Here is a 24811-nt window from a genome sequence, read left to right as displayed (position 1 = left end):
GACAGAGAGCCTGGGCACTGGCCTTAGCCATATTAGTTGCAGACCTTCGCTGAACAGTCCAAGATGCATTGATGATTCTCATAATATTCTAAAATATTACAAACCGTTCTGACGTTATCTTTCAGATATCTTTTAGGGAGAAATCCTGCTTGGTCATAATGTATTATAGATTGCAAAACTTTCTTCAAATGTTGCGCCAATATTGCAGCAAAAATTTTATAATCCACATTTTAAAAGGGAAATTGGAAGGTAATTTTTAATGCCTTTCAAATCATTTTCTTTCGGATTCAAAGATATCGTAGCTTCTTCCCATGAGGTTGGAATTTGGCCTTTCTCTTGTATTTTTTCAACGAGGCATTTAAATGGTAAAAGTAAAGATTCTTCATAAACTTTGTAAAATTCTGCAGGTAATCCATCTGTTCCTGGTGATTTGCCATTCTTTTGAGCTGTTAGTGCTTTTTCATTAAATTTTTTTTGTTGTTCTTCTATGAATTTATTAAGATTGTTTTGTTTAACATATTCTTCTAAGTCTGTTTTATGAACTTGCTTGTCTTCATATAATTTTGTATAAAATTGTTCCACAATTTGTCGTATTTCTTGTTTTTGAGATTTCTCTTTATTATTCTCATCTCTCAATGTTGTAATTATTCTTTTAGCCTTCTCTTTTCTCATCCTATAGGCCAACCACCTTCCAGGCTTATTGGCATGTTCAAAAAAAATTTGTTTGGCATATCTTAATTTAATCTCTACCTCTTCCATAAGAATTAAATTCAATTTGTGTTGCATTTCTTACACCTTTTTTTGAAGTTCATATTTTGTTGGTTGTTTTTTAAGATTCTTCTCAGCTTCCCCAGCTTGTGTCATTAAATTTTGAAAATGTTCAGTTCTTTCTTTTTTTTTAATGCTGTATCTAATTGCAAGATACAATATCCTTTTTGAGGTGTGGTGACCAAAATTGTACACAGTATTCCAAATGAGACCTCACCATCAATTTATACAGGGACATTATGATACTGGCTGATTTGTTTTCAATTCCCTTCCTAATAATTCCCAGCATGTTGTTGGCCTTTTTTATTGCAACCACATGTCAAGTCGGCTGATTCAATAACGAGACCTTCTTGATAAAAAGTTTCTAGTTTATTGATATCATTGTTCTCAACTACTCAGAGAGATTGAAAGACTGGAGACCATACAGTAAAGTGTAATCATATAAGGTATACTTCAAAGGGATTCTTTAGGGAGGGGGTACTATGCAGGGCACATTCACACATTGATGTTACAATTTCGTTCTCAGGCCTGTTGGCCTTGGGTGAGAAACCTTCCCCAGTGCCCAGCCTGAGAAGGCACCATAATCTCTTTCACATATTCCCACTTCAAAGCAAAACTACCCAACAAAGGAAGGGAGGGGGGAAAGGAGAGCTCAAGCTAGCAGCATTGGTATACAGTGTGGCTTTTACCCAGAATGCTTCCCCCTGAACCAAAGATGGAATACAGACTTGACCAGAGTTGAAGCAGACTTGACACCACACACTGTCTTGACATTTTCAGTGAGTTATCTACCATGACCCCAAGATCTCTCTCTTGGTCAGTCTGCCAGTTCACACCCCATCAATTTGTAGCTGGGATTTTTGGCCCCAATAATTCTCAATAATAAAGTCCTTTGTTTTGTTTCAAATAGACTAGTTTATTAAAGAACTTGAAGGTGCCCAAGGAACAGGTCCTTGGAAAGACTGAGATACCAGAGGTTACAAGATGCTATATAGGGTATCATAAACCATTACAAAAAAGTGCTCTATTCAAATATAAAGTTCAAAGGTTACAGCAGTACATTTTCCTTTATTCTACAAAAGCATTCTATCAGCAACCTGTGAACTGATAAGAGCCTGTGAATGTTGGGGAGTATTTGTTTTAGACATAGCAGGCCATTCACCGTTACATAAACATCCTTGGCCAGATGGCAAAGTGGATGTGGAGAGGGGGTTGTAAATAATGGAGGAAAACCAGAGACTGGGTTTGACACTTGCTCACCCATCTTATTCTGAAATAACCAGCCTTGACATACTACCCCCCCCCCCCTTAAGCCCGTCCCCGGGGTTTGAGTGGATATTTGACATAGCACTGTTTGATCAGGGTTGGGGCTTCTACATCAGGTTGAGCTACCCACTCATCATGAGATCGCGGGAAATGCTCCCATCTAATTAGAAAATATAACACCCCCTATTTCATTTTGGCATCTAGAATTTCTTCAACTTCATGGTGATTCTGATTCCCCACGGGGATCGGGTCCAGCGTGGCCAGTCTAGGGTGCCAATGCATTGCACCAGGGTCTTTCCGGAGTAAACTGGAATGCAAAACAGGGTGAATTTTACTAAGCATCTTAGGCAAGTCAAATTCTACCATCACTTTATTTATAATCCTTTTGATGCGGAAAGGACCCACAAATTTATATGCCAGTTTCTTGGATGGCTGTGTCATTGGCAAGTTCTTAGTAGAAAGGAATACAGTGTCTCTCACTTTAGAATCCCAAGTCATAGTGCTTTTTATATGAGTTCTTGGCAGTGTTTAGATTCTCTTGGATATTTCCCCAGACCCTCGGGTTTGGCATCTCCTTCCTTCTCCACCTTGGTTTTGAGTCTGGCCCCCCATTGATTCTCTGTGTCTTGTCAGAGTTCTTGTGACCTGGTGGTAACTGCCCCCCACAAATGCGAGGGGGATCAAAGAGTTGCTTATTTCCTCTTTCTGACTGTTGTGTTGCAGGAGGTGAGATAATGCATCCACCAAGAAATTTTTTGACCCCGGGATATGCTTGAATTTGAAATCAAATTTGGCAAAAAACTCTACCCACTGGATTTGCTTTTCTGTTAATTTTTGGCAGCCCGTGAGGGCTTCTAGATTTTTGTGATCAGTCCATATTTCAAATGGGACTCGGGCTCCCTCTAACCATGACCTCCAAGTCTCTAAAGTAAATTTGACTGCAAATGCTTCTTTGTCCCATACTAACCAATTCCTCTGTTTGGAGGAGAATTTCTTGGAAATGTATGCGCATGGTCTGAGGGTCCCCTCCTCATCAGGTTGCATTAAAATCCCCCCCACAGTGACGTCATTGGCATCACATTGCACCACGAATTGTTTTAGTTCATTGGGATGGATTAGTATGGGTTCACTAGTGAACAGTCTTTTTTTGGCGGTTGATGGCTTCTTTGCACTTATCTGTCCATGTTAGCCTCATGCTGGGGAGTTTTGCCTCTGGTCCCTTCACTTTTATTTTTAATAGGTCAGTCAGGGGAAGCATAATTTGGGCGAATCCTTGGATAAAATTTCTGTAAAAGTTTGAAAATCTGATAAAGGATTGTAGCTGTTTGCATGTTTTGGGGGCTTCCCAGGTAACACCGCTTGGATGTTTTGGGGGCTTCCCAGGTAACACCGCTTGGATTTTGGCTGGATCCATCGCTAAACCCTTCCCCGACACTGTGTAACCCAGGTAATCAAGTTCCATCTTGTGAAACTTGCACTTCAGCAGTTTGGCAAACAGTCTATGTTCATATAAAGTCTTTAGCACCTCCTGGAGTAATTTGATGTGTGTGGGTGTCAAGCATCGGTATTTCTAATAACCAAGCAATTGTTTGATAATCCGGAACTTGCTCCAAGGTGTGATACCTTGGAAGTGAAACAAAATTTCACATGGTATAGATTCTTAAAGGCTACTTCAAAGGCCAACAGCAAAGATAGCATACAGATGTAAATTGCAACAAAGGTTCAAAGAGTACTATCAACTACCATTATGTTACTACAACTTCTCCCGGTTCCCAGACATTCCTGTCTTTCTGATAAGATGTATGGATGGGAATTGGTCGGGTGATGCTTCCAACATCAAGGTTATTTGCATATTTAAATCTTCTATCAAGAGGTGAGAAAGGAAGGAGAGAAAAGGGGGGGGAGGAGGAAGCAAGCTTTGAAATGCAACTATGAGAGAGAAGAAATCTGAGGCAGCTAGGAAATGGCTTCCAATACCCATATTGATTCAATACACAGAAATATCATGTTTGACGTACTGCCCCCCCTAAGACTTTTTCCGGGGCTTATTCAGATTCAATTTTTAAAATTTCTTTATTAACTCTGCAGCTCTTACATTTGAAGCCTCCACCCATTCATCGTGACTTGGTGGGAAATGTTTCCATCTGATTAAAAAATACAACACCCCTCTCTTTAACTTTGCATCTAAAATCTCTTTGACTTCATGGTGACTCTGACTCCCAATCTGGATAGGTTGTGGAGCTGGAGGTCGAGGGTGCCAAGACGTCGTTCCAGGATCCCGGCATATTAGACTGCAATGAAAAACAGGGTGGATTTTATTGAACATTTTTGGCAATTCAAGTTCCACTGTTACTTTATTGATGACTTTCTTTATCTTGAACAGACCCAGGAATTTGTAAGCTAACTTCCTGGAAGGTTGAGACATAGGTAAGCTCTTAGTTGAAAGGAAAACTGTTCCCCCCACTTTAAAGTCCCACACTGGAACATGACTTTTGTCATAATGTCTTTTGTAAGTGTCTTTAGCCGCTTCCAAGTTCTCTTGTATTATTTTCCATAACTTTCCCAAATTCCCCCACCAATGTTCAAAGGAAGAGGGTAATTCGGGGGTAGTACCTCCCGGTAATAGTGGAAAGGGCTTCCCTTCATAACCATTTACCACCCTGAAAGGAGAAGTTTTGTTGGAGCTATGAGCGCTATTGTTATAGCCATACTCCACAAACGGTAGCAGATCTACCCAATTGGATTGTTGGTAATTTATGTAGCACCGTAAATACTGTTCTAGGAGCGCATTCAATCTTTCCGTTTGTCCATCAGTCTGAGGGTGGTATGCTGAACTCAGACCCTGCTCAATGCCTATTAGTTTGCAAAACTCCTGCCATAGGTTGGCAAGGAACTGAGGCCCTCTGTTGCTAATGACTTTGTCTGGGAATGTGTGTAGTTTAACCACATGCTGGAAAAATAAGTATGCTAGCTTTTTCGCAGGAGGTAACTGGGCACATGGAATGAAGTGCACCTGTTTTGATTATTGGTAATTTGCGTAGCACCGTAAATACTGTTCTAGGAGTTCATTCAATCTTTCCGTTTGTCTGTCAGTCTGAGGGTGGTACGCTGAACTCAGACCCTGCTCCATGTCTAAAAGGCATTCTAAAAGATAGCTTTAAACCATAACATACAGATGTAAATTGCAAGGTTCAAAGGGTACTATCAACTACCATTATGTTACTACAACTTCTCCCAGTTCCCAGACATTCCTGTCTTTCTGATAAGATGTAAGGATGGGAACTGGTCAGGGGAGGCGCCTTGCTTCCAGCATCAAGGTTACTTGCATATTCTAAATCTTCTATCAAGAGGTGAGAAAGGAAGGAGAGAAAAAGGGGGGAGGAAGCAAGCTTTGAAATGTAACTATGAGAGAGGAGAATTTAGAGGCAGAGAAGAAATGACTTCCAATACATACATTGATTCAATACACAGAAATATCATGCTTGACAGTGGGGAGGTCTTCTAAGTAGATTATGTTGTCATCCAGGTACACCACCACCCTTTGATATCAATACTTTCTGAGTACTTCATTGATAAAGTTCATAAACACCCTGGGTGCTCCTTGTAATCCAAACGGCATTACCAAGTTCTCAAACTGCTCCATGGGAGTGTTGAACGTGTTTTCCACTCATCCCCTTCTTTGATGCGTACTCTAAAGTAGGAATCTCTCAGGTCTAACTTTGTAAAGATTTTGCCTCTCGATACTGTGCTTAAGAGGTCTTTAATGAGGGGGATGGGGTATGCATTCGACAAGGAAATGGTGTTTATTCTGCGAAAATCCATACAAAACCTGAACCACCCGTCCTTCTTCTTGCGAAATAGTACTAGTGCGGCATGGGGTGCCATGGCGGGGCGTATGAACCCTTGCTCTAAGTTCTTGTCTAGCAATCTCTGGAGCTCGGCCTTTTCAGCCCACCCCATAGAATAAATCTTGGCTTTGGGTAGGCTTTGCCCAGGTATCAATTCTATTGCACAGTCAGTGTTTCTATGGAGTGGGGGGGGGGGAGTTCACTGGTTTCTTCTTCACTGAACACCCACCTTCAGGTCTCTATATACCCGGGGGATCGATCCCACTTCCTCTATGGTGAGGCATAGTTTTTCGTTAAGCAGTGACCCCAAGATCTCTCTCTTGGTCAGTCTGCCAGTTCACACCCCATCAATTTGTAGCTGGGATTTTTGGCCCCAATAATTCTCAATAATAAAGTCCTTTGTTTTGTTTCAAATAGACTAGTTTATTAAAGAACTTGAAGGTGCCCAAGGAACATGGTCCTTGGAAAGACTGAGGTACCAGAGGTTACAATATGCTATATAGGGTATCATAAACCATTACAAAAAAGTGCTCTTATTCAAATCTAAGGGTCAAAGGTTACAGCAGTACATTTTCCTTTATTCTATCAGCAACCCGTGAACTGATAAGAGCCTGTGAATGTTGGGGAGTATTCATTTTAGACATAGCAGGCCATTCACCGTTACATAAACACCCTTGGCCAGATGGCAGAGTGGACGTGGAGAGGGGGTTGTAAATAATGGATGAAAACCAGAGACTGGGTTTGACACTTGCTCACCCATCTAATAATAATAATAATAATAATAATAATAATAATAATTTTTAATTTATATCCCACCCTCCCCGCCAAAGCAGGCTCAGGATCTTATACTGAAATAGCCAGGCTTGACAGACACTCTTTTCTTATGTGATGAATTATATATTTTAAGAATAATCCAACTAAGGTTTATGGATCATGAATACTAAAACGTGTTCCCCTCACATCCCCCTGTTTGCTCTGCAGCCAATCTAGGTATACTCATGGGAAATACCCCATTATTTTTTTTTACTTTAGATTCTCCCATTTCCATTATTGAACTTTTACCCTGGCACATTTAAATGCCTTTGGTAGGTTTAGACAGATACCATTCCAAAATAGATTACATCCAAGTGAATTAGGAATCCTTGATTCTATATCCTATATTATTTTAGAATGTCCTCTCTTGGCCTCACAACATAGATAATTTTTAGCTGAATACCTCCAACACAATGTATTTACTTAAAGGAAAACTCTAACTTACTTTTTAGAAGATGTATTTACTTAAAAGAAAACTCTAACTTACTTTTTAGAAGATGTTTATTCCCACATTATTACATGTGTTGTGAATTTCTTAGTAGAAGCCTATAAAATTAAATCTAGGCATACTACTATATTTTAATTGCTGGGTGTCTACTATTGATTTGTATCATTGGCTGCTATTTTAATTGATTGTTTTATGTACTGTTCTTACTATACTTCAGGCCTTTGTATCTACTTTTGATTGTGAATCATGATTGCTTTTATGCCAATAAAGGTCTGAATGAAGACTCCAGGTAGTAATATAGCAGGGAATGGCTTTTGCCTGACATAAAGGGGAAATGCCAATTAGGGGTGACCAATTAGGCTAAATGGAACATTTGTGTTAGTCACTTGTGTGATGGCCATATTGTCAGGTGGAATTTCTGAAAGCTCCAGTGACTACTGAATACAGAATATCTCTATGGCCTCTGACATTCTTGATGACCAGCTACCATTAGTGTTACACTTTATCATTGCTATTTTTCCTGCTGATTATCTTGGTACCTTGGTCATCTCTATGTCATGGCTTGAATGAGCATTGGAGGATGCAAGAGGCTGGGTGGTGGTCCCTTATCTATGGCCCTGCATTACTGCTTGGAAGAATACTTGGACTCTTCTAGAGGTCCAATACAAGCTTCCCTTTACTTTGCAGTTTCCCTGATACAGCCATCCTTTGTGGAAAAGGCTGGAAAGTTTCCTCACATCCCATGGCTAAGCTTTCTTCCTCCAGCTCCCCTTTCCATTGCCTACCTCAGGCTTTCTCAAGGTGGCATCTCTTGAGGAACTGGACATCCTCTTAGTTTCTGGTCCTGTCTCTCTCCCTGCCAATACACTGCCCCAGTTGTATCCTCTTGCCAGTTTGGTGTAGTGGTTAAGTGCACAGACTCTTATATGTGAGAACTGGATTTGATTCCCCATTCCTCTTCATGCACCTGCTGATGTGACCTTGAGCCAGTCACAAGTTCTCACAGAGCTGTTCCTCTCAAGAGCAGTTTCTGTTAGAGCTCTCTCAGCTCCACCTACCTCACTGGGTGTCTGTTGTAGGGAGGCTAAGGAAAAGGAGATTGTAAGCTTGCTGTGAGACTCTTTCTGGTGGTGAAGGGTGGGATATAAATCCAATCTCCTCCTCCTCTTCTTCTCTCTCATCACAGCTCTAAAGATTGGCTCTCTGTGGCCAGCTGATTGGAACCTGGTCACACCTGGACTATAGCCCCCCAGGAAAGCTCCTGTTGAGGCTTCTTAGTCATGAGCAGCTTTCCCCTAGAATTGGTTCCCATTGCTTTCCTTCGGCATGTCTGGCCAGCCTTGTCAGTTTGTCAGTAGAAATGCTGCCCTGGTTCCTTTGAAGTGTTACAGTTAAATTCATTTAAATTCCTGTGTTTATGTTCTCTTACTATAGCTTCTTTCAGTTACCCTCTACTGAACAGAAACAGTACATTTCATTGTAGAGACCTGAATCACCTCGAGATTGGACTACTGTAATGCCCTCTACTTGGGATTGCCGTTGTCGCGAACCTTCAGCTAGTGCAGAACACAGCTGCTAGGCTACTAATGGGGCAGCCCCAGTGGAAGCACATACAGCCAGTGCTGCAGGAACTGCATTGGCTACCAATAGTGTACCGGATTCATTACAAGGTGCTGATTATTACCTTTAAAGCCTTAAGTGGCTGAGGACCTGTTTATCTGAGGGACCGTCTGTCCCCACACGTTCCCCAGAGAGTACTAAGATCTGGATCTCAACATCTCCTAAAAGAGACGAGACTGTTGACCACCAGGGATCAGGCCTTTTCAGTAGTACCCCCTCCTGGTGGAATCAATTGCTGAAAGAGGTTAGGGCCTTGCGGGACCTTGCTCAGTTCTGCAAGGCCTGTAAGCCCACTCTCTTCCAGCAAGCCTTCAGTCAACTAGAATTCTGGAACAACTGTCGTTCTGAGAATATGCATAACATCTGAATTGTTAGCACCAACTGTAGATTGTTTCAACTTGTACTGTTTAAAGGTTTTATTGATTTTTATGACTGCAATTACAGTTTACTATGATTTGATGTAAGCCGCCCTGAGCCCGCCTCAGCGGGGAGGGCAGAGTATAAATTGAATTAAACATAAACATTGTTACATCAGAAGCTAACCCAGTTAATTGTGCAAATTGTTTTGCAAGAGTGAGCCTACAGAGAAACGAATACACACCTTGACATTCTGAGGTGAAAAGTATCTCCTTGGTGCTGCTGACTCTCCCCCTCTAGCACTATAGCTACAAGCACTATTCTCACTTATTGCCCCAATGAAATGCTGACAGTTGCTTTGGCTTTGGTCTCATAGGGATGCTGCAATGGACCTTGCACAAGAAAATTGACAGGAATCTGAACAATGGAGTCCTCTTGGTCAAAATCTTGGTGAAAGAATTGGAAAGGGTAAGAATGAGCAACAAAGAGAAAGAAGAGTTTGGAGTACTCTTGGCAGCACAGACTCTTTCATAAAAGAAGGAATTTATTTATTTATTTATTTAGTGGACTTATATCCTGCCCTTCTCACCGAAGTGTCTCAGGGCGGCTCACCCTTTTCCTGCATGTTTCAAATAGGGCATTGAACAGATTTTCTACACATTATTTAAAAAGGTAATTTTTAATAAAAAAAAAATTTAAAAGGTAAATTTAACAAAGAATCCCGACAACTGTGCCTTTTATTGCAATCCCTGAACAGTCTTTCTGCCTGCTCCCATCCACTTTCAGAAAAATGCCTAATCACATCTCTTGACTTTAACAGCAATGACTTTTGATGTCAAAAGCAGGCCTCAGTTCCATCAGGAGTGCACTGGAGTGGTGATCCAGGAGCTCTGGCATCCCCCCCTCCCAATATCACTTTTGCTTTGCCCCCCCCAGGCCGTGTCCTCCCCACTTAGCCCAACTGGCCACCTCCACCTCCATTTTAAAGACTGGTGAGGGAGAGCAGCCAGCCAGCCAGAAGCAGCTTAGCCTTGTCCCTAGCAGCCCTCAGTAAGACCAGGACAAGCTGGGGGTTAAACATGCTGGCTTGCTACCTTCACTCCACCACCTCCAGCCAGCCCAGAAGGGTGAGGGTGGCAGGTGGCTCCTTGACCTTGCAGGGGCAGGGGTGGCCAGAGAGTGCCTGGGCTGTGCGAGGCCTGCCCTGGCTGTCCATGGGGAGATTATCCCTGGGCAGCCTGGGGAAGCCTCAACATGGCCCAACCTCTCTGGAGGGGAGCAGCAAGTGGCTCCTTGGCCTGGCAGGGTGGGGGGCAGTCAGAGAGTGCCCAGGCCACATGATGCCTGTCTCAGGCCACTGGGTGGGTGGGTGGCTGGGAGTCTTCTGTTTGGGGAGGGGGTTTCCATGTTTTCTTTTCTCACCTCTCTCTCTCCCTCACCCACCCCTTTCTTACATCCCTCATTTTTTGGAGGGGAGAGGGGTGAGTGTCCTTCCTTCCTTCCTTCCTTCCTTCCTTCCTTCCTTCCTTCCTTCCTTCCTTCCTTCCTTCCTTCCTTCCTTCCTTCCTTCCTTCCTTCCTTCCTTCCTTTGCCTTTTCATCCCTGGGAAAGCGTTTGGGTTCCCAGCTTTGGGTTGGGAAAGACCTAGAGGTCCCTGTATTAGCTTAAGGTGAAGGGGTTGATTTTTGCCTGGTTCTTCATCCTCATGTTATGCTTAAGCTGCTCTGTTTGTGCAAAAGCAAGGAGGAGCAAACAGCATCAACTTTAAACAAATTTTCAAGGATTGCTAGAGGAAGGGAGAGGCAATCAGTGAGGAACAAGATGGAACAATAGAATTGGCATTGATCTTTGTAGCCAACTGCTGTATCATCAGACAAAATGACTCATCAAATTAAGTTTACAGACGGAACCTATCACTATTGTTTACAGTTTGTTCCTGACCTGGTAGATCTCATATTCCATAGAATGGGGAGGGAGGGGGGGCTCACAGTGTTCAGCTTCCCCAAAATCTCAGTTTTTATTTTAAAGCCCTTAGAATTGCAGATATATCTTTGTACCCCACATTTGATAAAATCCCCAAAGCCAGAGGAGTAATTGAGTTAGCTTGCCAATGCACTATGGTGGTTGCAGACTTCTAATATTTGAATGCATTATTCAATAACCAATGTCTTCTTTTGTTGACTGTATTGACTAACTGTGTAATTTGCCTTGAGTTTCTGTGAGAAAGGCAGACTATAAGTAACATAAATATTAGTGAAGGTGCATTTAAGAGGCCTTCATAAATCTTTTTATGGCATTTGTTGCTGGCTTTCTGGGAACTCTGGCCATTGGTGCAGCAGCCTGAGCCATGGGCAGGGTAGGGGTGTGCAGCACCCTGGGGGGTGGTTGGGACTTCATACTGCTCTCCACTTCCTAAGAACTTTTCCAACACTCAAAGAACAGTCAACAGTTCTTTATTTGCATCTTGCTTACAAGCCATTTTCCATTTCCTGTGGTTGAGGGCAATTCTTGTCACTCCATCCTGCCCAGGTGGACATTCTTCGTTTTCTTTCCTTCTCTGCCCACTCCACTCTTCTCCACACTATGGCCTTTAAAGCTTCCCTCAGCAGCCAGGCCCTAGCCCTTCCCAGGCACTGCATAATCCCAAAGGCAGTGAGTTTCCAGCCACATCCTGCCAACTGGTTTGTCCACTTGTCTTCTCTGACCCAGGAGACAGCTCACTATACTCTTCACACTGGCACTGTTATCCTCCCTCCAGAAGCTCTTGCCAAGAGAATGGCATTTGTGACTTCTTCTGGCTTTTGGAACTCACTCATATGTTTCACAAACACCAATAACCTTTTATATTGTCATCTGAAGGCAGCACTGGCAACAGGACATTGCAGGTGAAATGATATTTGATCATACTTAATGGTTTGGTAATGCTTTTCAAGAGTTCACATACATGGTCAGTAGCAAATGGCACTTCTCCAAAGTGAGAACGCTTGCAAGTTCATCTGCCTTGTCAAACCACTCCTGGCAGCAGAGCCTGGCGGCAAGAATACAAGCACACAGAAAGCATGTTGATTATTAAAGGTGCAGTGGCTTTGCTTCCTGACACACTTCTGGAGATGTTAGGGGGTGTGTGGCATATGCAAATGAGCTCTGGCACCTTTTCCCCCTACAAAATAACCCTGGTCAAAAGATCTGAAATAGTATCATGTGTCTGAACATCACAGGCTTCAGAGAGAAAATTTGATAAACAGCCAACTAAGTGCCTGTATCAAGGTTCACTATCTCAAACAACCAGCCAGGGAACAATAGTTTCCCCCCTCCCTCCTCTGCCTTGATTTCTGTGGAGATGAGGCTACAGACTTCCTGCCTAGTACTGAGTCTTGTATTGATATATATCCAACCTTTTTGGTCTGTACAAAAGCCCCTCTGAACAGTGAATAACCTCCAAAAATCACAAGGGGAAAAGTTCAGGGACTTCAGAGTGTAGAACTCCATACAAGAAACAGCCTTAGTTAAGAGCATGCCTGATAAGGTGACAAGCAGAGCCCATTCTTGGCACAGCCTGCCTTTGGTGTTATTCAGAATCTCTGCGATGTTTACTGGGAACCAGCTGGTCTTGCAACCAGGAAGTGTTCATTAATGTTGTAACCCACTCTGAGCTACTTTGGCAGGATGGACAGGATAGAAATCCATAAAATAAAATAAAATAAATAAAATAATGTTTATTGTGCATCTTCCTGCTGCTCAGGCCCTTTAATCATCTCAGAAGAGGCACAATTTGACTTGTCTTGCTGACAACTTCATTTTCCAGAAAGTGAAGAAGGAAACAAGGGGATCTGCTATCTTGGATTTCATTCTCACCAACAAGGAAGAATTGATTGAAGTGGAAATAGTGGGCACCCTGAATTTACAGTCTTAGGGAAGGGAAAAGCTATACGTAGTCAGGCTTATAGGCTGGACTTCAGAAAGGCAAACTTCTATAAACTTAGAACTATGCTGTGTCAAATCCCATGGTCAGAAATACTTAGGAAAAAGGGGGTTCAGGAGGGGTGGGAGTTTCTTAAACTGAAAGTGCAATCACAGACCATTCCTATGAGAAGGAAAAATGGAAAAAGCCTAAAGAAGCTGAGTTGGCTCCATAAACAGCTCTCTAAAGATTTGAGAAATAAAAAAGATTCCTTTAGGAACTGAAAGGAGCGCCTTATAACCAAGGATGAATATAAACAAATCACCAGTGCTTGTAGAGAAAAGGTTAGGAAAGCTAAAGCTCAGTATGAGCTTAGGCTGGAAAAAGATGCTAAAAACAACAAAAAATGTTCTTATGTTCAGAGTAGGAAAAGAAGGGGGGGGGGGAGACGATCTGGGTAACTACCAACCTGTCAGCTTGACATCTATACCGGAAAAAGTTTTAGAACAAATCATCAGTCAGTCCTAGAACATTCAGAAAGAATGGATGTGTTTACTAAGAGGCAGCATGGGTTTCTCAAGAACAAGTCATGTCAAACTAACCTGATCTCTTTTTTTGAGAAAGTGACTACCTTGCTGGATCAGGGGAATGCTGTAGACATCGTTTATCTTGATTTCAGTATCTTGATTTCAGATAAGGTTTCACATCTTATCCTTGTTGACAAGTTGGTAAAATGTGGTTTGGATCCTGTTACCGTTAGGTGGATCTGTAACTGGTTGACAGATCTCACCCAAAGAGTGCTTGAGAATGGTTCCTCATCCTCTTGGAGAGGAGTGACAAGTGGAGTGCCTCAAGGATCTGTCCTGGGGCCTGTTTTGTTCAACATCTGTTTTGTTCAACATCTTTGGATGAAGGAATAGAGGGAATGCTTATTAAATTTGCCAATTATACTAAATGGGGAGGGGTTGCAAATACAGTAGAAGACAGAAACAGGATACAGGATGACCTTGACAGGCTGGAAAACTGGGATAAAATCAATCAAATGAATTTTAACAGGGATAAATGTAAAGTTCTGCATTTAGGTAGGAAAAATCCAATGCAAGGCTATAGGATGGGGGAGACTTGTCTTAGCAATAGTATGTGTGAAAAGGACTTAAGTGCCAACACGGCAATTTAACCTGAATACTGAGGTTTTAGTTTAGAAAAAACTAAATTGAAATTAACAAACTGAAAGAACATTTGGTCTGGATAGCATTTGCTTAGGAAACCAACACAATAGTAACATGTCAGTACGGGAGAATGATGGTGAGAGTGTCATAAGGCAATAAATGGAGGCTGTTCATTGCTCTGTTACTTGCAGGTCTGGGTTAAACTGAGAACATGCCTTTCCCAGAGGTGTTCCTGTCCACCTGATTTACTTTTGAACGTGTAACATACATTATAAACATCATTCTAGTTTGCCATTAGGAAAAAAGAATACATTAAAATATAGTGGAGCTGGTGGTTAGGGTGTCCAAATCAGATCTGAGAGGTCCTGATTCATACGCCCGCTCTGCCCTTGCAGCTTGCTGAGAAATCTTGGACCAATAATATACTCTGAGTTAACCCACCTCATAGGTTCATTGTGAGGATAAAAGAGAAGGGGAGAATGTGTCAAACCACTTCAGTGTCCTTTTGGGAGAGGAAAGCAGGGGATACATGATGTTAATTAATAAATTAAGTTGATGAAAGGAGTCCACTGATTTATATAGCTAAATCGGAGTCCAGCAGCACCTTAAGAGAACAAGATTTTTGAGAGTCAAAGCTCTTTTTATCTAATCGAGGGAGCTCTAATGCTGGAAAGCTTGTGCCCCCTCCCCCAAATCTTGTTGGTCTCTAAGGTGCTCCTGGGCTCAAATCTAGTTGTTCTGCTATGGACCAGCACGGCTACCCTTGGAAACTTCGGGGATAGTCTGAATTGTATTAACTAGAAAGTCTGATGTGAGAAAGGAGGGCAATTTTGGTGTAGAGGTTAAGTGTGTGGATTCTTATCTGGGAGAACCGGGTTTGATTCCCCACTCCTCCATTTTCAGCTGCTAGAATGGCCTTGGGTCAGCCAAAGCTATCAAAGAACTGTCCTTGAAAGGGCAGCTTCTGGGAGAGCTTCTCTCAGCACTACCAACCTATTGTGGGGGAAGAAGATAAAGAAGATTGTGAGCTGCTCTGAGGCCCTGAGATTCAGAGTGAAGGGCGGGATATAAATCCAATATCTTCTTCTTTCTTTAAACTAAAAATGCAATCCTGTGCATTAGTAGAGAGTAGGTGCCACAGTGTTTATTGTAGATTACTTCTGAGTAACCATGGAGAGCAAGCCCAATGAGGAAAGGCTGAGGGACTTGGGGATATTCAATCTGAAGAAGAGGAGGTTGAGGGGGGGGGGGAGACATGATTGCTCTTTTGAAGTATTAGAAGGGCTGCCAATTAGAGGAGGGCAGGGAGCTGTTCCTGCTGGCAGCAGAGGAGAGGACTGGCATGGGAAAAACTTTTTAACAGTAAGAGTTGCTCAACAGTGCAATCAACCCCCTCACTGGCAGTCTTTAAGCAGCAGCTAGACAAACACTTGTAAGGGATGCTCTGGAAAACCAGAACAGCAGTGCAACAGTTCAAAAACAGCTTATCAACAATTTGCCTTATGGTCCCTATAGCTTGAAAGAGCTCTGCTCAGATACTGCTATCAGAAGCATTGTATTTGAAAGCAAGAAAGCCTGCAGTTCCTCCCTTTCCACTCCTAAACCAGAGGCAATCCCGGCCACTGTTTCTGCCAGATTATGGGATCCAACATTTCCTGTAATAAACCCAAATCCCTTAAAAAAAAACCCGTGCTTAGAAGGCACGCCAGCCGCATCGCAGCTGGTAGGATCCAGCTGTGGTGCAGCGCGCCTCTGAGGAGGAGGGGGGCCATGGAGCACAGCTGCATTGCAGCTCTGGGGATGGAGGGAAGGCGGGGGGTGGCAGTGGGGGAGCTGAGCCTTGTGCGGGGGGGGGAGGGAGCATGCATGCCCACAGAGAGGGCTCCGAGTGCTGCCTTGTGCACAGGGGGGGAGGGAGTGCGCATGCCCACAGAGAGGGCTCCAAGTGCCACCTCTGGCACCCATGCCATAGGTTCGCCATCACTCTCTTGGGGATGGCCTCCTGTTCCTGTGGCAGAATCAGTTTTTCTACGTGTTTCTATCTCTACCACTCATCACCAAAGTGATCAACAAACTTCTAAGGAAGTGCCCTCGGTGCATTCTGATAATGCCATGGTGGCCATGCCAGCATTGGTTCCCTTTCTACTTCAACTTGGCCATGTGACGTTCCACCACTTTCCTCCTGTACTGGACCTCCTATTGACACAAGGAGGTTGGATCCTACACCACAATGTGCCTTACCTCAAACTCATGACTTGGAGGATAACCTCCTGTCCTTCTCAGCTAGAGTGCAACATGTGTTCTTGAACAGCAGGAAGCCTTCCACTCGTAAATCGTACAACTACAGATGGTCCAGATTTCTGCACTTTGTGAACCCACTTCAGATACCCCCATCTCAAGTGTGGCTTTCAATTGTCTTTGATTTTTTACTGTCCCTTGTAGCCTCTGGCCTAAACCATTTTTCTGTTAGAGCAGGGGTATCAAACATGTGGCCCGAGGGCTGGATCAGGCCCCCAGAGGGCTCATATCAGACCCACAATGAACTCATTGTCATTTGCTTCTCCTTTTTCTTTTGTTTTCTTCTGCATCACACCTTGCTCTGCCAGACTTGCTGAATTGCACAGGAGCTACAGAGCAAAGCCTCTATTTTCTTCATTGGCTGACCAGCACATGAAGCAACTTATGTACAAAAGCTCACAGTGCTCAGCCATTTCATGTTTTCCTCTAGGTCTTAGGCTCATGAGATTTCTGTAATGAATGTCAATAAATCAAAAGTTGGTTTTCAACTTACACACAGCTGAACAGCATATACAAGTTTGCTACAGCACAGACATTGTCTCCAGATTTTGTTGCAATAATTCAGAGCGAGCGGTGTCAACTATCAAAAACTGTTAAATAAACAAAATATTGCAAGGGTGCTAATCTTTTAAGCATGTTTTGTTTTAAATTCTTAAGATTTTTTTTATTGCTATTGATATTGAAGATATTGGATTTATATCCCGCCCTATACTCTGAATCTCAGAGTGGTTATAATCTCCTTTACCTCCCCCCCACACACAACAGACACCCTGTGAGGTAGGTGGGGCTGAGAGAGCTTTTACAGCAGGTGGCCTTTCAAGGACTACTTCTGTGAGAGCAATGGCTGACCCAAGACCATTAATATGTAGGTATTCAGAGCCAGTTTGGTGTAGTGGTTAAGTGTGCAGACTCTTATCTGGGAGAACTGGGTTTGATTCCCCACTCCTCCACTTGCACCTGCTAGAATGGCCTTGGGTCAGCCATAGCTCTGGCAGAGGTTGTCCTTGAAAGGGCAGCTGCTGTGAGAGCCCTCTCCAGCCCCACCCACCTCACAGGGTGTTTGTTGTGAGGGAGGAAGATAAAGGAGATTATGAGCCACTCTGAGATTCAGAGTGGAGGGCAGGATATAAATCCAATATCATCATCTTCTTCTTCTAGCAGCTGCAAGTGGAGAAGTGGGGAATCAAACCCGGTTCTCCCAGATAAGAGTCCACGCACTTAACCACTGCACCAAACTGGCTCTCAGTTATGTCCTATAATTGTGTTTGTCTGTGTCCTTTACAAAGTTTATATCTCTGCTAGCTGGCATTACATTTTATGACACACATGGCCTGGCCCAACAAGGTGTTATTTATGTCAGTTCCAGCCCTCATAAAAAATGAGCATACCTGGTGTGAATTTTTACCCAGAGTCTATCACAAGACTTCTTGAATAATTGCAGAAAAAGCTTTAATGAAGAAACATATTGGAAACATTTGTTCATGTTTGTGCAAGGCTGACCTTGTCAGACTTTCCTGAAATTTACAGTCCAAAGATAGATTATAGGTTAATGGCCCATCACTCTTCCTGCATAAACGTCTCCCACTCAAAAGTCTTTGAATTAATTCCCAGACCTACAGTGTTACTCTTCTCCAAGGTCACATTTCAGCTTACCAGACGTCTTTCGTTGGTACCTATCTTCTGTTAGTAGATTAGGCCCTTACTTCTCACATTTGCTCACCCTCCATCATGGCCTCCTTTGTTACCAATGCTATTCCACTTTAAAAGAATACATGAATGTATGTGAGGGTTAGTGAATTCTGTAATGCATAGTTAGTACAGTCATTAATATATAGGTATAGGCATATGAATACTTAAAACAATGTTTTTATGGTCATATACATTGGATAATTATTCATCAGCAATGACAACACTATTAGGAAAAGTAATAGTTTCTGAACTCCAAGTTTGAGACAAATTCTTGTCAGGGACTTACTTGTACCTGACACCTGGCTGCCATTTTGGCAAACCATGTTCCTGTGAATGGATACTCTGTATTTGCTCATCCTGACATTTAACAATTTCTTAAGGGCCTTCTCCATTTGCATCCCCTAATAAAGTATCCCATCTTGCCATGGGATCTCCCTCTAGTACTAACCAAAGTAACCAGAGTAACAAGGAAATCCTTAGAACCTATGGCCACTTGTTCTCTTTGTCTTTTATCAAGAAAATCAGTATTCCTAGTAGCCATCACCTCTGCCAGGTGGGTAGGAGAACTCATCTCTCTGCGTTGCAATGCTCCTTTCCTTTGCTTTCATGATGCGCGTGTTTCTCTCACTCCAGATGTCTCTTTTCTTCCAAAAGTAGTCTCAGAATTCCACCTTCGTTCAGACATTTCTCTTCCATTCTTCTTTTCCTGCACCAGCAAATGAGATCGAGAAACACTTTATGCTCTCTGGATGTTAAAAGAGCTCTCCTTTTCTTCCTACAGAGGATGAAAGCTCACAGGAGAGAGCCCAACCTGGTTCCTATGCCTCACAGAAACTGGGAGTTAAAGTCTTCTCTTAGAGACCTTCCAAATGGCTGTCTGAGATAAACTATGCTTCCTATTGGCCAAAAAACATTGCCTGGCCCAATTCGGAGACACTCTACCAGAGCTTTGGCCGCATCAACTGCATTTTTCAAGGGTGTGCTGTTATATGAAATCTGCAGGGCTGCAAATTGGGTACCTTAGCATACTTCCATCAAGCACTATGCCTTGGATATCCATGTCAGACTAACCTTATCTCTTATTTTGAGAAAGTTACTACTTTGACATAGACGTAGGAATGCTATAGACGAGGGAATGCTGTAGACATAGTTTATCTTGATTTCAGTAAGGCTTTTGATAAGGTCCCATATAATATCTTTGTTGACATATTCCTAAAATGTAGTTTGGATCCTGTTACTGTTATGTGGATCTGCAACTGGTTGACAAATCACACCCAATGAGTGCTTGTGAATGGTTCCTCATCCTCTTGGAGAGGAGTGACAAGTGGAGTGCCTCAAGGATCTGTCCTGGGACCTGTTTTGTTCAACATCTTTATAAGTGATTTGGATGAAGGAATAGATGGTATGCTTCTTAAATTTACAGGTGATACTTAATTGATTGGGAGGGGTTGCAAATTCAGTAGAAGACAGAAACAAGATACAGGATTGTCTTGGCAGGCTGGAAAACTGGGCTGAAACCAATAAAATGAATTTTAACTAGGATAAATATAAGGTTCTGCATTTAGGTAGGAAAAATCCAATGCATAGTTACAGGATGGGAGAGACTTGTCTTAGCAGTAGTATGTGTGAAAAGGATTTAGGGCAGAGGTGTCAAACACCCAGTCCGTGGGCTGAATTTGTCCCGCACAAGGCTTTGATCAGGCCCGTGGGACTCTTTTCTCCCCCTCCTCCCCCTCCTGTCCTTATTCTTTGAAGCTCCCAGGGTCTTACAGCTCCCAAGGGCTTTGAAGCTTCCAGGCTGAGACTCTTTCAGTTTCAGCTTGGGAGCTTCAAAGGCTCTTTAAAGCACCCTTTGAAGCTTGCAGGCTGAGTTCCAGGTTCTTCCTGGTTGCTGCAAGGAAAACAGGTGGATTTTAAGATCATTCCACATTTTCCTTGCGGCTTTGTCTGTACTCTGCAATGGTTTCAAATGGAGTGGAGATGGTAACATTTTCAGCTTTCCTGTAGCTAGCTGAAACTCATGCTTCCTGGAGTTGTGTCCTTGCAAATAAAGGTTGGTGCTTTCAGCCAGTTTATCTCTCCTGAATGGACCTAACCTAGTGAGTACTTTAATGTGGGAACCCACAGCCAAGGGGGGATATTATACTGGTAAGGCTTTGACAATCTGAGTAGACTGATGGGGAGAAGTTTACAATGCCATTTCATTGTTTCCACAGAGTCAGAGCCTTGTGCTTTTTCTTGATGTTTTATTTTAAAAATTGCATTGCCAAATTCCACTAGCCTCCCACCTTTCCAACTTAAACCATTGGAAGAGTTTTAAGCATGTTTGTATTTTAAGTTTAAAAAAATATCTTTAATTGGGTTTGTCTGTGTCCATTATAAAGTTTGCATCTCCACTACCTGGCGTATTTTATGACACTCATGGCCCCGCCCAACAAAGTCCCATTTGTGTCAGATCCGGCCCTCCTAACAAATGAGTTTGACACCCGTGATCTAGGGGTCTTAGTGGAACATACGCTGAACATGAGTCAACAGTGTGATGCGGTGGCTAAAAAAGCAAATGCAATTTTGGGCTGTACAACAGAAGTATAGTGTCCAGATCACGTGATGTGATGGTATCGCTTTTCTCTGCTCTGGTAAGACCTCACCTGGAGTATTTTGTTCAGTGTTGGGCACCACATTTTAAGAAGGATATAGACAAGCTGGAATGGGTCCAGAGGAGGGCGACGAAGATGGTGAGGGGTCTGGAGACCTAGTCCAACTTCCTGACAGTTAGAGCAATTCCTCAGTGGAACAGGCTTCCTCGGGAGGTGGTAGGCTCTCCTTCCTTGGAGGTTTTTAAACAGAGGCTAGATGGCCATCTGACAGCAATGAAGATCCTGTGAATTTAGAGGGAGGGGTTTGTGAGTTTCCTGCATTGCGCAGGGGGTTGGACTAGATGACCCTGAAGGTCCCTTCCAACTCTATGATTCTATGATTCTATTATCATTACCTATGGTGTGCATGCTTATTTCCAGTTAGAGAATTCATGGAAAATGAACATATTGGGGAGGGTAGTCTCAAGCCCTGCAGACTCTTCCAAAGATCTGAATAGCCCTCATGTGCTCATAAAGGCTAGATGTGAGAACAAGGTCCAGATCCTGTGGAGAGTGACTGCATGCACAGGCTTTGTTCAGACCTTTGGGTGAATGTGTGCAGGCTGGAGCAGGAGGCAGTGGGCACAATCACCCCAGCGTATTCATCATTCTTTATTGTGTGGATGGAATCAGTGCTGAAAATAAATGGCAATGTTTTATAGCAGAGGTGTCGAACTCATTTGTTATCAGGGCCAGATCTTATGTAGATGTCACTTTGTTGGGCTGAGCCATGTATGCCATAAAATGTAACACAAGGTACTAGAGTTACAAATTTTATAAAGGTGATTTCAGATGTTGAATAGAATAGCAGGTGAATGACAACAGCAGGATTGATTGGACTAGATCAGGGTTTCCCAAACTTTTCTTTCCTGTGGCCCAGTTATTTTTACACTTCTCCTTCATGGCCCACTAAAATTTGGGGGTGGAGCTAAGAGACTTTAGGGGTGGAGCCGGAAGACAGGAATTATGTCATTTCCTGTGGTGTCAAGGGCCAAGTGATGTCACTTCCATGGCACACTGAACCAAAACTCCATCTTTTCCTGTGATGTCACTTCCAGGGCACTCCCCCAAACCTGCCTCTTTTTCTGAAGTAACTTCATTTTCAGAAAAATCTATCTGAAACTCATGCTGAGCCAAAATGGGGGTGGAAAGTGGGCAGTCCTCTCTTTCCACTCCCACACCTGCATGCACCTATCTGTGTGTTCTTCTCCAGCTTGCAAGCACTCCTAATGCCCATGTTCAATTGCCTTCACCACCTACACACCCCTTCCTCAACAGCACTGGCCAGTGTATGCAGTTGGGAGTGCTGTCACCATTGCCATCAGGAATGACATCATTGTGTATCACCCACACTGGGCCCTGGCAGCTGCTCTACCTCAAAATATGCTGAAACATTTAGTAGGCCCTTCCTTCAGCTGCTGCTACTGGAACCCTGACTCAAGCTATAACCAAGCTTGCTTGGTTTCAAGAAAATCTTTCGAAGGGACTTCCGGAGTTGGAACATGGAAAGTTAAGCCGCTTCTCTCAAGAGGAGCAGAAGAGAGCCTCTGTTCTGGGTAGAGAAGGCAACCTCAATGCCTGCTGCCTACTTTTCTCAGTGAGGGAAAAGGCCAAGACGTGTTCAGGAAAATTCTAAGGGGATTTACTTTGGCTGACGAGGAGTCCCAGTGGGGTTCCTTGTAGGCTTTGAAGAGTCCCCGGCGAAGAATTGCATTCCAGTGTCTACAGAGGATTTCCATGGTCATTAACTTGACTTAAATTCATCATGTTTCAAGCTTTCCTAATATCTATACATTTATCTCTGGCAAGAATGGTGTTAAGAAGGATATATTGGGTTGCAAGGTAAGAAGATCTTTATCTATCATTCCGGGACTAAAATCAATTTTATTTGAGATAAAAATTAAGATTTGGACTTAAGTACAATATTCTAAAGTTGTAAAGAAGAGAAGGGGGTAATTTTGGGACTTTTGGAATTTAAAAAGCAAAGTTAAAAGACAAAAAAACCCCCTATGGTTTGGAATACTTGCGATTTCTGCAAAAAAACCCATTGTCACTGAGTTGCTGAACTGGAAGACATCACAGAAAGTGGCATCATACAAGTATTACGAGATCTCTCAACCATTGAGAATATGACTTCGTGGCAAGAAAAGCAGAAAGGAGCCATTAGAAGAAAAGAACTTTTAATCCTCCTGGGCTTCACTAGGTCTTGAAAACAATAGAGAAATTGTGGTGGCCATTAAAGGAAGGTAAAAAAATTTAAATATTCAAGAAAAAAGAATGAGACTTTGAAAATTAGTGGAGCCGGCAGATATCAAGATTACAAAGTGAAACATATTGGATTATAATATTGGAACTAATTTTAGTGGCTTTTTGGTGAAAAAGGAAAAAACTTTTAAAGGGTCTGAAAAATCACGGACTCCATTTTATGCATTTTTAAAACTTTAAAAAATAATATCTTGAGTTAGGAAGCCCTGAGAATGGCGATTTTGGGCTTATTGTTAAAGGGCTTATTGTTAAAGGGCTTATTAAAGGGCATCTCCTAATCTATAAAATCACATGGTTTCATTTGAATTTCATTGGTGAGATCAACTTAAGAGCCTATTTTGGTAGTGGGAAAACAGCAATGTCTGATCACACGCCGGCACCAAAACAGACACTTGCAAGGACTGGTTCACTTGAAGGCATAATGCCTAAAATACAAGACCAATTGGATGCTATGGAGGCAAGATTGGTTAAAGTGATAAAAGATCTAATAATGGACAAAAAGAAGCAGTTAAAAAAAGAAATTGAAACAAGTGCAGAAATGGTGAAGACAGAAATTAAAAAAGAAATTGAGGATTTCAGAAAGGATTCACAAGCAACATTAAATAAAGTACATGTGGTTGAAAATAAGGTGAAGGATCAAGATTCCATGATTAACAAATTGCAGGAGAAAGTAGTTCTGCAAGATTGTAAGTTAATGGAAAATCAGATATGGCTGAGAGAGAGTACCTGAGAATGAAGGAGTTGACTTAAAGACATATATAATAAGAACTATTGCTGAGTTTTTGGAGATAGAACCTGATGAATCTAGCTATCTTTATGATAACATATACAGTGTCAATTCATCGTTTGCCAAGAAAAACAAATTACCAAGAGATGTGGTAATAAAATTTATTTCAAGAGACATGGTGGAAAAGATCTTAAGAAAACAATTTGAAAAAATATTGGAAATTGATGGAAGCAGAGTAAGAATTATGAAAGAGCTGCCAAGAAAGATTATAAATGACAGAAGATTGTACAAAAAATTAACTGACAAGCTGCAGGAGAATGAAGTAAGATACAGATGGATATTGCCTGAAGGTCTAAGTTTTGAATATGGAAGAAAGAGGATTACAATTACAAATGTACAGGAATTGAGGAGATTTTTTGAAAAAATGTGGGATTTGGGGATACAGAATAAAAGAAGAATCGTTATGGATTACAAATTAATATCTTGGAATGTAAATTGACTAAATTCATCGCAAAAAAGAAAGGCTACATTTCATTGGATCAAGAAACAAAAATGTAATATAATCTGTTTATAAGAAGTACATATTAAACAATTGGATTATAAATTTTTATGGAATAAACAACTGGGTAAGGAATTTTTTTCCATGGCTAAGAAGAAAAAAAGGGGAGTGATTTTTTATGTTAAACAGGATCTGGATCCAAAATTGATTTCTAAGGACAATGAAGGAAGATATCTAGCTGTGGAAGTGATGATGAATGATAAAAGGACATTGTTGTTGGGATTGTATGCCTCAAATGGGGCGAAAGACTCCTTCTTTAATAATATTGTGCAGCAATTAGACCAAGTTACTTATGAACAAATAATGGTAATGGGAGACTTCAATGGAACAATTATTAATGATTTGGACAGATCAGGGGGGGGGAATGAGAGGGAGTTACCAAAGTCATTTTTTGATTTAGTGAAACAAGAAAGCTTGGAAGATATATGGAGGAAATTTAATCCTAAA

The 24811-nt window shown here is 42.2% G+C and overlaps 1 protein-coding gene across 1 annotated transcript in view; it reads left to right on the top strand.

Moving 5' to 3' along the window:
• PIK3R6 (phosphoinositide-3-kinase regulatory subunit 6) overlaps positions 1-24811 on the top strand; it is a 194271-nt gene that overhangs the window by 23957 nt on the left and 145503 nt on the right. The window contains exon 3 of the mRNA XM_060253049.1: positions 9497-9588. Within this exon, the coding sequence (XP_060109032.1) occupies positions 9497-9588 (92 nt within the window). The remainder of the gene's footprint in view (positions 1-9496; positions 9589-24811) is intronic.

This window comes from Heteronotia binoei, chromosome 13 (assembly GCF_032191835.1).
Source record: "Heteronotia binoei isolate CCM8104 ecotype False Entrance Well chromosome 13, APGP_CSIRO_Hbin_v1, whole genome shotgun sequence".
NCBI lineage: Eukaryota > Metazoa > Chordata > Lepidosauria > Squamata > Gekkonidae > Heteronotia > Heteronotia binoei.
This window is presented reverse-complemented; position numbering and strand designations above follow the sequence as displayed.